This window comes from Temnothorax longispinosus, chromosome 4, assembly GCF_030848805.1.
Source record: "Temnothorax longispinosus isolate EJ_2023e chromosome 4, Tlon_JGU_v1, whole genome shotgun sequence".
Taxonomy (NCBI): domain Eukaryota; kingdom Metazoa; phylum Arthropoda; class Insecta; order Hymenoptera; family Formicidae; genus Temnothorax; species Temnothorax longispinosus.
This window is the reverse complement of record NC_092361.1, coordinates 11,839,294-11,853,983: the sequence shown is the minus strand read 5'-3', so window position 1 is coordinate 11,853,983 and position 14,690 is coordinate 11,839,294. Positions and strand designations below refer to the sequence as shown.

Genomic DNA, 14,690 nt, shown 5'->3' with positions numbered 1-14,690 from the left:
CAATAATCGCGGATCAAAGTTTTAAATATTTAATATATATTCCATCTAAATCGAAAAACATTAACCGTCGACGCATCCGATTTTTTTTTTAATTTAAAGACAAATTTATGATGAAAAACGAACATAAAAATATTTTAAGATGTATTGTAAAAGTTTCGAAATTTAATGAGAAACAAAAATAAATTTTTAATTTTCACTTTTTTCATTTATTCTCGGCGTGAATCCAAATTTTTTACAAATTTTGAAAAAAGTCAACAAGGTTTCTCGTTGACTATTTCTTGAAAAATTAGTTTTGTTTTTGAAAGAAAAGCCAGTTTATAGAGAACATTAAATATACATACCTGATTTAATCGCTTCAATAATTGCCTATGTTTTTCACGAGAATGAAGAGTTGTTACCGGTATGCGTGCAGATCGATCTTTCAAGTATGGTTTATAAGATCTGCGTTTCATGTTTTCCAACTTACATCAACGCAAAAACCTGAATGTTTTTTTCAATAAAAATAAGCGTAATATACGTGTTGCGGAATGCTATTATTTATTCTCGCATCAATAAACTCGCAAGTAATATTAATAATGTAAATGAATAAATATTCTATTATATCAAAATCTTGCGATGTGAGAATATTCTCGTGTTCCGACACTTCTCCCGCACGGTCTTCCCTCGGTACCTCACATACAAATAAGCCCTGGTAACATTTTCATTGCAATTCTGCTGTAAAGGTGGAAGCACATAAAATTGCAGGAGCCATGAGCAGAATGCAGAAGCCATATGCGCATGCGCTATGGTATCTGTTAGAGCTCTTCAGATACCATAGCGCATGCGCATATGGCTTCTGCATTCTGCTCATGGCTTCTGCAATTTTATGTGCTTCCACCTTAAGACTGCACGAAAAGTCGTGCATTAACTTTCGGGCAGATCATGCGTTTTCTATTTCCAACTTTGACTATTTTTCTGTTGGCAGAAACTTGCGCTCGTCGTAGTGCAACATAATTGTGGAAGATATGTGTATGCATTTACATATAACAGAATAGTGCAAGAAATGCGGCAGATGCTTGCGTAAATCGCAGTGCAACATAATCGCGCCAGATTTGTAGCATCGCCTACTGCTACCCATACAGCACAGCACAAAATATTTTTAAAATATTTTTCAGGAAGATTAAAATAATTTACAAAAATATTTTTTATATTTATAGCACCGCAGTGGTGTTAGGTAAGCCTTACGTTGCATTGCTGGCGAAGATATTGTCGCAAATGTCATGATTTTGCTTCGCCGGAGGCCTGCTTCTGCTTATATTAGATCCCAACTGAAATTTACTTACGAGTTAGTTTTACCATTATGCGGCGCCTAGCGGCATTGTTGCAAACTAGCACATACAGCAGAATTCAACAAGAATTACGACAGATGCTTGCGTAAGAAGTAGAGCAGCAGAAATATAAATGATTTTGGCAGAATATATACCGTACATCTGATTTATCAATCAAACATTTTTCGAAATTCGTAATGACAAAATGGACCGTATAGGCCTACATCTTACAGCACAAAACTATAACAGTTTCACAATCTCCAGTTAACTTACAGTAATTATTTCTATAAATATTTATATATAACATATATTAAAAACAACTTTAATAATATTGATGATAATTATTTACACTTTATTTCAAAATATTTATTATAATCTTTTAGATACTTTTATTTTCCGGACATTATAATAATTACAAAATATTCAACGTATATATTTTCAAAATATTTAAATCTTTTTTATAAATATTTTAAAAATATTTTATAAATATTTTAAAAATATTTTATAAATATTTTGTGCTGTCTGGGAGTTTAGCGCGCTCGGCTGTTCTTTTTCTGACGGGCAGATGCTTGCACGCTTTTTTCGCATTTCTGTCACTCGGATCTGTACGGCAAAAACAACAATTTAAGCGACATTATACACTTGTAAAATTTTGTTACAAATATGTTTCAAGAGTCTAGCACACTCGACTGCTCTTTTTCTCACGGGCAGATGCTTGCACGTTCTTTTCGCGTTTCTGCCGGTCGGATCTGTACAGCAAAAACAACAATTTAAGCGACATACACTTGTGAAATTTTGCTGCAAATATGTTTCAAGCGTCTAGCACACTCGACTGCTCTTTTTCTCACGGGCAGATGCTTGCACGTTCTTTTCACGTTTCTGCCGGTCGGATCTGTACTCAAAACTCTGCTGCAAAAAGCAGTCAAGTGTGCGTGAAGAATCTAACGCGATTTGCTGTTATTTTTCTGTTGGGCAGATACTTCCATATTGTTTTCACATTTCTGCTGCATGTTTACTTTTAACAAATAGTATAAAATTTCACAGTAGCTTCTTACAACAGACTACTGCAATAGTACCAGTAAGTATTCGTTAAACACAGATATTATGCACTTCTGTCGCAATTTTTGACTGTTTTCTTACGCACTTCTTCGGGACGTATCTGAACTATCAGACTGTGTTACCAGGTAAACGTTTAGTCTGTTGACGTACTAACACAGATAAATCGGTGTATGTATATCGGTCATACCGATGGATATAATATGTCATATGTAACGCTACAGTCAGTTTGACAATAGTGAGCGCGTTCGCCACACGTTTCAAAATGCTTGAAGTGGATAATGCTAACTGTGTTCTCGTCGAGTTTGTAAATGAAAATAATAAACTCGCGGTTGGATACCGAATTTGGTTTGACGATAAGGACTTCATCGAAAATGATGATAATTTAGATAAAGTTATAAGGAACGAAATTACAACACAAATTTTATGGCCAAATTGCGATGTGAAAAGTGCAAGTGCGATGAAAAAAATTGTTAAAAATCTCAAGGATGATGACTGGACTAAGCATGCAGTGAAAGTACATAGTTATGGTGGTATGTAATATTTATATATATTAATAAGAGTTTTTTATATTCATCTCCCTTAAAAATATATTCTATATAATATTATGGGGGGGGGGGGGCATTTTAATTTTAAATCAGATGACATTTATACCAGTAATTAACCAGTAATATTATTTTATATTTAGCCACAGATATTTTCTCCTTTAATTCTCTTTTGCTTTGCGAGACATAAGCGAACAGAAAATTAATACTCAAGGAAAATAAATCAAATTATATATTATATGGTTATTTTCAGGTTGGACCTTAATGCATGACAAGATGTCCAATATCGAAAAATTCGACATTGCAATGCCAAGTAAATCAGACAGAAAACTTCTAATGCAAAGGAATAAATCTAATAATAAAGAAAACATCAAGAAATTGTCCCCAAAAAATTCGAACAAGGTACACTATTTCTTGCAGCAGGAGTCCTTCATTTATTAACTTTAATATTACTGCAATTACAAACAATACTATTTGCACTTATAATTGCATGTAAATGCTGAATACATTCAACATTTTAAATATTAAAATGTGTCTATACAGTACCGCTCAAAAGTCTGACATTACCTGTCAAGAACATTCAGTAACTTCAAACATCAGTAGTTTAATTTATTGTATAGAAATAAGTAAAGGCAAATAGTAAATTTCAAATTTAATTTTTATATTACAACTATAAGTACACTTTTGATAAAATAAGACAATAAATAGATAACTGCAAGGTGCAACTTTCTGAATTGAAAAAGTTAAATATGTGAAAAAAGTGAAAGAAAACTGTTCGAAAGCGAGCTTTCGCAAACGACCGCGTGAATAATCGCGAAGAAAATTATAAGTTAAAATTAGAATTATTTTGGGAATAACTGACGTTATTCTCGGAATCTTCGAGGAGCCGAGAAACGGTCTCCCTTTTTTTTGCGTGTGCTAGCTCTATTTCTTTGTCTCGGTGACGCGACGTAAACATTCGGGACGGAGTGCAAGACCACGGCGTAAACAGCTGATCGGTTGCCGACTCCGAAATCCGCTGAGTTGAACTCGAACGAAAATTCGGTGGATCGGCGCTGAGCTACTGATGTTTGAAATTAGCGAATGCTTTTAGCAGGTGATCTCAGACTTTTGAGCAGTACTGTATAATAGACACAATCTAAAGAAATAATCATGAAACTAATCCCACTTTTATATAAATGGGCTATGCGTCGGGCCTATGCTTCAATTCATAATATACAAATACTTGATATAATTTCAAATACGCAGGATAAACGCACAACCCATGATGTAATAAATGCCTCTAAAAAAAGGGCGAAAAGTATTATAAAGGAAACTCAACAAGCTGACAAAAAAAGAACCCACTTTGATGTAAGTGACCTACGTATTTTATTTGTAATTATTGATGTAATTAAAAATTAAATGTAATGTTAAATTTTTTCCATTTTTAGTGGTCCAAATGTATAGATGACACATCATCGGATTCTGAAAATTACGAACCTATGGAAAAAAAACAAAGAGTGTTCTCGAAGACAAGATACGAACATTACAAAATTACAAATAGAAAATAAGGAGCTGAATAAATCAAATATATATAATATATGTTTACATATATAATAATATATGTATATATATATTACATATATATTTGGTTTACATATATACTGTTACGTCCCGCGGACTCCACGATATCCCTTTTTCGCGGGAATTCTTATGCGCCTAAGATAGCCCTAAGATTAGGATAAACAAGCCGAGTACGGACGGTTATCGATCGGGGTGAGGTTAGATCTCCTCGCATTCTTTTTTTTTATGATCAAACTACCTATTTGCTTGGGCAACTAAAAGCAACCTCTTAGATGACAAATTACTAACAGACGGGGGATATGGTGACCAGATTCTCGTCAACCTTGTCTGGCCCATAACTATAAATCCGGCGACACGACGCGCAGAAAGGAGCCTTAACTCCAGACGGGGGATGATGGGGATCTGTATTATATCGCGCGACTCACTCAAAACTGGCCGTGCGATGTTCCGACAAACAGAAACGAAACCTAATACGTGCTTTTTAGAAATCTTAAGAGCACGTGGCGGAAGTTTCTGTTTGCAATAAAACTGCACTTAAAATTGAGAAGTATGGATCGTCTGTCAACATAAAAACAGGGTCGCGAGATAAGTAAGGAACCCCAATAAAAGAGAAATCGGCGATAGCCGAAAAACAAATGCGTCACTGGAAAGAACCGATGGGTTACACCCCCAATAAGACAGTGGGGCCTTAAGAGGGGGCTCACCAATGGAAAACCGGAAAAATCGATAACCGTCTCTAGCTTTCTAGGATAGGCGTAAACTCAAAATCTACCCCTTGGGCAAGAAACATCTCGCCCAATAAGAATTCCCTTAAATAATAATTAGAAACATCCCGCCAACCAGAAATCCTTTAAACGAAAACCAGACACATCCCACACGAAATCCACCCCTTCCATCCTTCGAACCTTCCTATTTAAATCGCGACGTCGCAGGACTCGCTCTCAGAGAAATTTTCTCAGTTCCAGTCTGCATTGCTCGGTATTATAGTCTGAACCTCATTCGTTTCGAGTCTCGACTCCACGTTTAGAGTCAGTGCAACAGATCCGACGGACCATCAGTCGCCCCGACTCACCCACCGACGAGTCCAACGTCCATTCCAGAGAGAAGGCCACTCGTTTGAACTCATCAAGTAGTAAGTCCCGTAATTCTCTTGATCCTTCTTTTTCCGCGTTATCGCCCCCCCCTTCTTAAACGGTCTATCGATTGTCGGATCCCCGGAAGCTTATTATTTTGGGGTCGGTCAGTGTAGGCATCAGGTTCGCAGCGGTCGTTGGCGTTGTTGTGGGCCTGACTTGCCTCCCGACGTCTTCATCGCTATCGTGGACTCAGCTGGTCCACTGACCTCCCTGAGCTTATGCTCGTGGGTCGGTCAGTGTAGGCATCGAGTTCCCAGCGGTCGTTGGCGTTGTGGTAGGCCTGACCTCTCCCCCCCCCTTTAAGCTTGACGATTTCCTTTTGTTCGCTTCCGACCGGGTCCGAGAGAGATCGACTAAATAAGTAAATAATTTTAGTGGACTCGAAAGTCCTACCCCCTCGAGGACAGAATCTCCGCACGATCAGGTGACAGAGAAATCGCCAGAACAAGCGGGCGCGACGGGAGGTCGAACTCCCCCGGGAGCAGCTCAACGCCGGTCCTCCGCGACTCGCCATCCCACCGCCCCTACCAGCTTTTACGGAAGAACCCGGTTGTTCGCACCAGAATCGTCCCGCTATCATCCTGCCCTATCGCCCAGTCGTCCTACCCTCTCGCCCAATTGTTGAACATCGCCCTATTTGCCGCGTGGCTCCGTTTCGCGTGGTCCCGCCTCGCGTGGTCCCCGTCAACCCCGATCCAGCCCGCTTCCTAGAACCTCCTGATTCCCCCTCCTCTTCCCGAAGTCCGTCCCCAACCTCCTCGACCGCCTCGACTCTCGATCTTGATGAAGTAGGCGATCCTGAGATCGTAATCTTAGATTAATAAATATAGAATAAATATATTTTTAATTCCCTTATGTTTTAACTTAATTAATTTACACACATACACAACACTTCACTAAATTCATGTAATCACATTCTGATTTCAATTGTAATAATAGCGGGCAGGATGTTCATTTTCAAGTAGGTTTAAAGATCTTGCCCGATCACCCCCGCACCTATGTAACACCCGCGAGAAATACACACACATGTTACACCTACATTTAATACATTTACCCTTCATCTGGATTTATTTATTATTTGTACGATTGCCTGATTTTCTTTACTCAATGTCATTAGTAAATTCTATGTTAATTTGTAATAAATGTTCTATTTATTTCTAAGATAAACTCAAATGTTTCTTTCATTAAGTTGAGACCTCATCCTCAGTACCATCCACCTCTCGAAATTGCACGAGGTCCGATCCTGAGTTAAAGGAATTAAATTCTCTGACTCGAAAAAGGACCGACGATCGCACCGCTCACGAAAGGCGTCCTAACGTCTTTACAGACGTTGACCTTTTCTGAGTCATAAAAGTGCGTTCGGCTCGCGCCACGCGTCTCTGAGCGCGTACCTGCGAGCGACATTTGTAAGTATCTAGCTGCGTCCTCCCTTCCCCCGACCCCTTTGGGTAGCCTTTCCTTTGCTTCCCAGATTTTCATATCCTAATCCCGGGGTTGGACGTAACAATACATATATACTAGGTTTTGGTTATTGCTCGCTCGCTTCGCTCACTCGCAATGTTCGTGCAAAAAAATAAACTAATCAAAATTTAATTTGCGCTGTTTATCACATTAGACTTTGACAGATCAACATGACTTAAAATTCTCGCGTTAAAAATTAATAACCAATTAGCATCTCGAAAAAGCGATAACAATATATGTTCTATTTTATATGTGCATATATAAAAAATGTGTCATTTTCATATATAGACAAAATAAGCGAGAAAACGGCAACAATATTAGCAAACCTGAATAAATTGGAGAACGTCGGCAACTGCAAAATTATTAATCATAAAAAATCTAAAACACCGGTAAAGATCAATGGCTTCTTAATGGTTACTTTAATGGTTAACTTAAATGGTTTTTTAATTATTTATCAATGTTTAAATATTTACGTTCTTTAAGCATCTTTATGTAAATATTTAAATATTCAGAATTACAAAATCAAGAATAACAAAATTTCTGTAGAGGCTTCGTTTTATAATCATATTAATGTCTAAATATTTACTTGCTTTATTATTCTTGATTTTCGTCTTATTTTATATTGTAGAATTACTTCTTAAATTTTCTCCCATCTGTAGCCGAACACAGTATATACAATTTTTTTATATTTTATGTCATCATTTTCGCTGTAAATTTTTGAAAAAATAACTGACAAAAAAAACTATACTTATTCTTCTATTGACCCCTTGATATATACATATGCATGAAACCCTCGCTATATTATACATATAATATCGTGGCAACAAAATACATTATTCTTAAAATGACTTAAAATATTGTATAATATTACTTATTATATTGTATTAAATGATTTATTTTTTTAGATTGCTAGTAACCGCAATATTACTGAAGATAGAGAACAAAGACAGAATAATACATTAAAATTTGATAATATGGAAGATGATATCGCAGAAAGTTTCTTAAAACTGTATGAGCATCCAGTGAATAACACAGAAACAATATTGGCAAACGTGACTAAATTGGACAATACTATCGATAAGATACCGGTATGAATACACACACACACACACACACGCACGCACGCACGCACGCACGCACGCACGCACGCACGCACGCACGCACGCACGCACGCACGCACGCACGCACGCACGCACGCACGCACGCACGCACGCACGCACGCACGCACACACGCGCTATACTTATTCAGGCAACAAAATGTTATTTTTAACGACTTTAAAAATATTATATAACTATATACTAATTATACTAAATAGATTGCTAATCAGATTGCTAATAACCGCAATACTGCAGCGGAAATGCTGAATGATGATAAAGAAGATAGAGTGGAGACATTGCATTTTGAGGATATCAAAGAAGATACCGAGGAAAGTTTATTGGATATTTCTGAAGATGCAGTGAAAAATAATACCGGAAAACATAAAGAAACTGATACAAACAATGCACGAGATGTATGTACAGTAATGGGGATTTCTTGGGATATGGAAAATATTCTATTATATCGTTATATATTATAATTTAATTATATGGATTTTTTGTTTCTAGTTTAATATGGTTTTGCTGGGGTCATCAAGTATAAAAATTGATGCAAAAATTTTAAGCAACATCAACAAAACGAAAGTAGGCCTGATGACTTGCGAACTGCTTGACGCATTGTTCGAAGGACAAGAGCTAAGCAATTCTTCAAGAACCGGAAAAAAAACGAATAAAGGAGATGGAAAAAAATCAATCCAAGACGATGCGAGATACATTGCAATAAGAGGTATATAGAAAAACATTTTTAAAAATAATACATCGATCTTGATTCAATCATATGCTATATTTATATATTTATTTTATTGCATTATTTTTCATTCTTTTTAAAGATTATGTCCTACAATACTTTGGAAAAACAATACCAAATGTAGACGATATTTTCAAAAAAGCAGTAACCGACAAGTGCAAAAATGATAGTCGTAATTTCAAGCAGAAAGAGAATAAGGAAATGAATAAGGAAATGAATAATAAGGAATCTGAAAACTTATAATTTTATTTTATATTATATATACGTATGTGTTTTTTTAAATAATATATATTAAACACTTAGCTGATAAATAAAATATTTTGAACTCATTATATATATTGTCTGATTTTCGTATCTTTAACCTTTATTTTAATAGAGAAAATGATATATATATATATATATATATATATATATATATATATGTAGGTCCAGAAGTATGTTCCGGGACTTTTATTTTTTACATCGGTATATTCCAGGACATTTGGCAGTTTCCAGGACTGTCCTGGAAAAAATTCATGTCCTACGGCACGTTTCGGGACAATTTTTTGAATCTGATTACATATATATGCGTTATATTCCAGGACTGTACATTTCAAAAAACGTAAACAGTCCCGGAACATACCTCTAGACCTACATATATATATTCGTTTATATATATATATATATATATATATATATATATATATATATATATATATATATCTCTCTCTCATATAACCCTTACAAAAAAAAACACCCAAAAAACACCAAAAAATAATAGCGTAATTTTGGATACCCAAATAGCGTTTACACCATTTGAGCGTTAACGCCAAGAAAAACACCAAAAATGACACCGAAATTTCGTCATTTTCTCATTTTTGGTGTTTTTCTTGGCGTTAACGCTCAAATGGTGTAAACGCCATTTGGGGATCCGAAATTACGCCATTATTTTTTGGTGTTTTTTTGGGTGTTTTTTTGGGTGTTATTTAGGGTGTTTTTTTCGTAAGGGATTAAGAAAAATTTAACGGTATATACATAACAACATGACTTTCAAATGACTTTGTACAGAAAAATTTTTATTTTAATTAATTTCATGTTTTTTGCAACAATATAAATATACTTTGAATAATTAATTACAAACATATAAAAATTAGATATGAATTTTTCGTAACATCTGTTAATGCTCGTATAATGGTCTTACTTTTCATTATAGCCGTAATTAAAAACCTAAAAAAAAATACGTACAATTTTTATATACAAAATTTTTAACATGCTTCTTATCTCTTTGATTACGAAAGTGAATTCTTAACTCTCCGGGTCCGCCTTCCTCTCTCTCTCTCTCTCTCTCTCTCTCTCTCTCTCGTTCTCTGTTTCTTTCTTTTTCTTTCTCTCTGTCTCTCTCGACTTTTCTTCTTTTTCTTTTAGTTGTCATCTTTAACTTTGTCATATCCAATCATGGAAAACGAAGAAATTACGAACACACACGCTATCACCATCTTCATCGGCGATGAATTACGCACAATATAAGTTTAATTATTATTTTAAGGCTTACCTCTCTTTCTCTCCCTTTCTCTCTCTCTCTCTCTCTCTCTCTCTCTCTCTCTCTCTCTCTTTCTCTCTTTTTTTTCCCTCTCTTTTTCTGTCTCCTATATATATACATATCGTAAAGAACCATATACTAATTTGTCTATAAATACAATAACAAACTTATTTACTTTATAAAATAATTTTCAATAAAAATTTGGCACAAGTAAGGCTCACACAGAAAAATACAGAACGTAAACAGTATAATTTAAGCAGTAAGCGGATCAGTTAATTCTTTCATCTTTTGCCCATGTTTATTCACTCTCCTATTCTCTTCCTCTTTCCTTCTTTCTTTTAAACTTTCTTTTTTCCTTCCTTCTTTCGTTATTTCACTGTTTTCTTTTTTTAATCCAAATACTTTAAATCTCATATTATGTCGTAGATCCATCTATGTATAAGATATAACCTTATACAGTATCGTAAAACATTTGTATATGTTGTACACAAAACATGTCATAAGCAATGTTAACAGGTGGGAAACAAATACTTCTCACTGAAAATAAAATATAACACAAAGTATCAGTCTTAAAAAATTAAGAATAATAAAAATTATAAAAAAAGTAAAAACGTTTTATAAAACTTATCTGGAAAATAATCTTAAATACATTCAAAAGGAAAAGAGAAATATTTGTTGACGTAGCAGTAAATGCTAAAATATTTAAATGTTTAAATGCTTGAATACAATGCATGAAAAATGTAACGTTGTCATAGACCTAGGATAAGATAGACGGAGCGTAAACTGCTACTATGGACAAGGGGGGTAAGGATAGCGCGGGAGGGGAAATAGACCCAAGTCTCGGCAAAGTTCGGTTAGACTCGGGGACGTTCGGACCACGTTACGCGCGCGTGAATTGAAGTTGTCGCATATGACGATCGCAAACGTCAAATTCTGCAAATAAAAAATAAATATGCAAATTCTGCATAAGTATTTACCGTAATTACAAAAATGCGATGCGCGTCACATCTTCGACGCCTCAGGCGCGCTTTCCTCCGTGGAAATAAAGTCGCGATTTCGAGCCCGCATTCAAATTAAGTACTCGCAGGATATTCCCGTGGGCGTTCGCGAGGCATCTCAGGATTTTCTAGTCGCTCGAGGAGCTCCCGGGGGTACCCGAGATTCTTCCGGAGGGCACGCTCGCGCGATGTCTCGACACCAACGGTGCCAGCAACAGCAACAGCAGCAGCAGCAAACTTTCTTTCCTTCGGTACCTTTCCAGATGGTCCAGAGCACCTCCCTCGTCGTTCAGCGCAACGTTAAGCCACTCGAATCCCTCGAACCTATTGCTCGAGGGGAAAAAAGGCACGCGGAAGATGGGCAAGGTGATTCCCTATATGGCGGTGATGGCGGTCAATCCCGCCGTAGGAGCAACGCTTGCGGAAGAATGTAAACAATCTCGGAGATCCCCGTCCGGCGATATTCCCTCGCGGATTCTCACCGCGCGCCGCGCATCCTCCGCAACTCGACGACGCCGCGACCGACGAGCGACGAAATCTGTACACTAAATACCAATTAAGCACTTCATTTCCATGATACGCTTCTGTATTCTAGGGCTGCGTTCGGGGAGCGCGCTATTAACGCTATTGCATCGTTCTATCTTTATCGCTCATCAGATGTACAACAAGGATAGAATAACCAAATAGCGCTGATAGCGCGCTCCCCGAACAAAGCCTAGGTTATGGTATCCACCGTCCGGAGAAATGTGTCAATTTGACACTGTCAAATGTGTAATCGAACAAACAGCGCATGCCAGCGCATCCCCTCCACATGCTGCCAACGCACACCAAAGCGCGAAGGCACATCCGTGTGCTGTCGAGTCGGTCGAGCGTTCGAATGTTTCCGAGTCTAACCGAACTTTGCCGAAATTTGGGTCTATTTCCCCTCCCGCGCTATCACCTACCCCGCAGGCTTACGCTCCGTCTATCTTATCCTAGGTCTATGAACGTTGTATAACAACATGACTTTTAAATGACTTTATACAAACAAATCTTTTTATTTAAATTGATTTTATGTCTCGCAAAGATATAAATACATTTTTAATAATTAATTTAATCGAAAAATAAATTTAATAATTAATTGAAAGCTTCAAAAAATGAAAGAGAGAAACTATACATATAACTCATTATATACGAAATTTTTAATATGCCTATTATCTCTTTGATTACAAAAGTAAATTCTCAACTTCTCTCTCTCTCTCTCTCTCCTCTCCCCCTCTCTTCCCCTCTCTCTGTCTGTCTTCTACTTTTTCCCTCTCTTGTTCGTCATCTTTAACTTTGTCAAACACATCTAATCACGGAGAAAAAAAATTATGAAGAAACACGCTATTAATCGTCGACGAGTTACGCACAATATAAGTTTAATTATATTATTATTTGAAGGCTTACCTCCTTCTCTTTTTCTTTTTCTCTGTTTCCTTCTTTTTCTTTTTCTCTCCTTATCTTTCTCTTTCTCCGTCTACTTATTCTCCTCTTGTTCATCATTTTTAACTTTGTAATATCACGCTATCATCATCTTCATCGTAGATGAATTATGCATAATATAAGTCTAATATTATTTTAAGGCTTGCTTCTCTTTCTTTCTCTCTCTCTCTCTCTCTCTCTCTCTCTCTTTTCTTCTTTTTCTTTTCCTTTTTCTCTGTCCCTCCCGACTCTTCTTCTTTTTCTCTTATTTGTCATCTTCAACTTTCTCTCTCTCTCTCTCTCTCTCTCTCTCTCTCTTTCTCTCTCTCTCTTCCTTAAAATTATTGTTTATGTATGCTAGTTCTTACAGATATTTTTATGTCGTTATCTTGCCATTTTGTATCTTTGCCCTTCAGCCTATGCTTGAGCAGGCATATTAAATATATATCAAATCAAATATCTCTTTCTTCTTCTTTTTTTCCTTTTTCTCTGTCTCTCTCGACTTTTCTTTTTTTTCTCTTATTTGTCAACCTCTTTGTCATATCTAATTACAGACAACAACAAAATTACTAACACACACAATTACTAACACAATCACTATCACCATCTTTATTGTCGACGATTTACGCACAATATAAGTTTAATTATTTTTTTAAAACTTACTTTCTTCTCTTTTCCTCCATCTTTCTCTCTTTTTTTCTTTGTCTCCTTCTTTTTCTCTTGTTCATCATCTTTAACTTTGTAATATCTAATCACAAAGAATGAAAAAATTACGAACGAACGCTCTATCATCATCTTCATCGTAGACGTGTTACGTATAATATAAGTTCAATTATTTATTATTTTAAGGCTTACTTGCCTCTTTTTCTTTTTTCTCTTTCTTTCTGTTTTCTTCTTTTCCTCTTGTTCATCATTTTCAACTTTGCGATATCTAATCATGAAGAATAAAAAAATTACGAATGAACACGATATCATCATCTCCATTGTAGACGAGTTACGCACAATATAAGTTTAACTTCTTATTTTTATTATTATTTTTATTTTTATTTTAAGGCTTACCTGCCTCTCTTTCTCTCTCTTTTTTCTCTTTTTCTTTCTCTGTCTTCTTTTTTTCCATTTGTTCATTATTTTTAACTTTGTATAATAATATCTAATCACAAAGAATAAAAAAATTATGAACAAACACGTTATCATCTTCATCGTAAATGAGTTACGCACAATATAAGTTTAATTATTAGTTTAAGGTTTACCTCTCACTTTTTCTCCCTGTCTCCATCTCTTTCTTTCTCTTTTTTGACACTTTTCAATTTGCACACACTGTCTGCACTGAGTGCGTATATATGCTGTCTCTTTTCAATATTCTCAAACGTCATCGGGTTTCAAGACGGCCATGCATATATTTCTCTCTCTTTATACGTATCTTTATATAACCTTATGTAGTAGTAATTTTACTACTGTTGTGTGCACAAAACATTTGTACACAAAACATATTGTTATAGCAACATTTATGAAAACCGTTAATATAACTGAAATAAGAAGATAACACAAAGTATCTTATGTAAAATAATAAAATACTAAAAATTATAATAAAAACATTAAATAGAATTTATCTAAAACTTATCTGAAATTTTTCGATGACAACTGTTCACAGACGCGCGTTGCGCGCGCGTTATTTAGCTTTTTAAATTTTATATTTTTTACTATAACTTAACTTTTAACTACTATTTGATTTTTACTACGTTACACTATTATACTCACATGACAATACGCTAACGTTCAAACTGTCAAAACACACTTCGCGATGACAGTCCCTCACGGG

General features: G+C 35.7%; 1 protein-coding gene across 1 annotated transcript; it reads left to right on the top strand.

The window, feature by feature from the left end:
• The first annotated feature begins 2,597 nt into the window (after positions 1-2,597).
• On the top strand, positions 2,598-9,228 carry LOC139812111 (uncharacterized). Its single transcript, XM_071776733.1, has 6 exons — positions 2,598-2,896; positions 3,135-3,310; positions 7,974-8,156; positions 8,385-8,579; positions 8,674-8,890; positions 8,994-9,228. The coding sequence occupies exons 1-6, from the start codon at positions 2,629-2,631 to the stop codon at positions 9,152-9,154; spliced, it is 1,200 nt and encodes a 399-aa protein (XP_071632834.1). The 5' UTR covers positions 2,598-2,628; the 3' UTR covers positions 9,155-9,228.
• Positions 9,229-14,690: the final 5,462 nt, after the last annotated feature.

What these genes read in the sequence shown, in the direction of transcription:
- LOC139812111 (XM_071776733.1), top strand. Translation starts at nt 2,629, where the DNA reads ATGCTTGAAGTGGATAATGCTAACTGTGTTCTCGTCGAGTTTGTAAAT. An exon ending in GAAAGTACATAGTTATGGTG is followed by an intron (nt 2,897 to 3,134) that starts GTATGTAATATT and finishes GAAAATAAATCA; the next exon opens with AATTATATATTATATGGTTA. An exon ending in ATACAAACAATGCACGAGAT is followed by an intron (nt 8,580 to 8,673) that starts GTATGTACAGTA and finishes TTTTGTTTCTAG; the next exon opens with TTTAATATGGTTTTGCTGGG.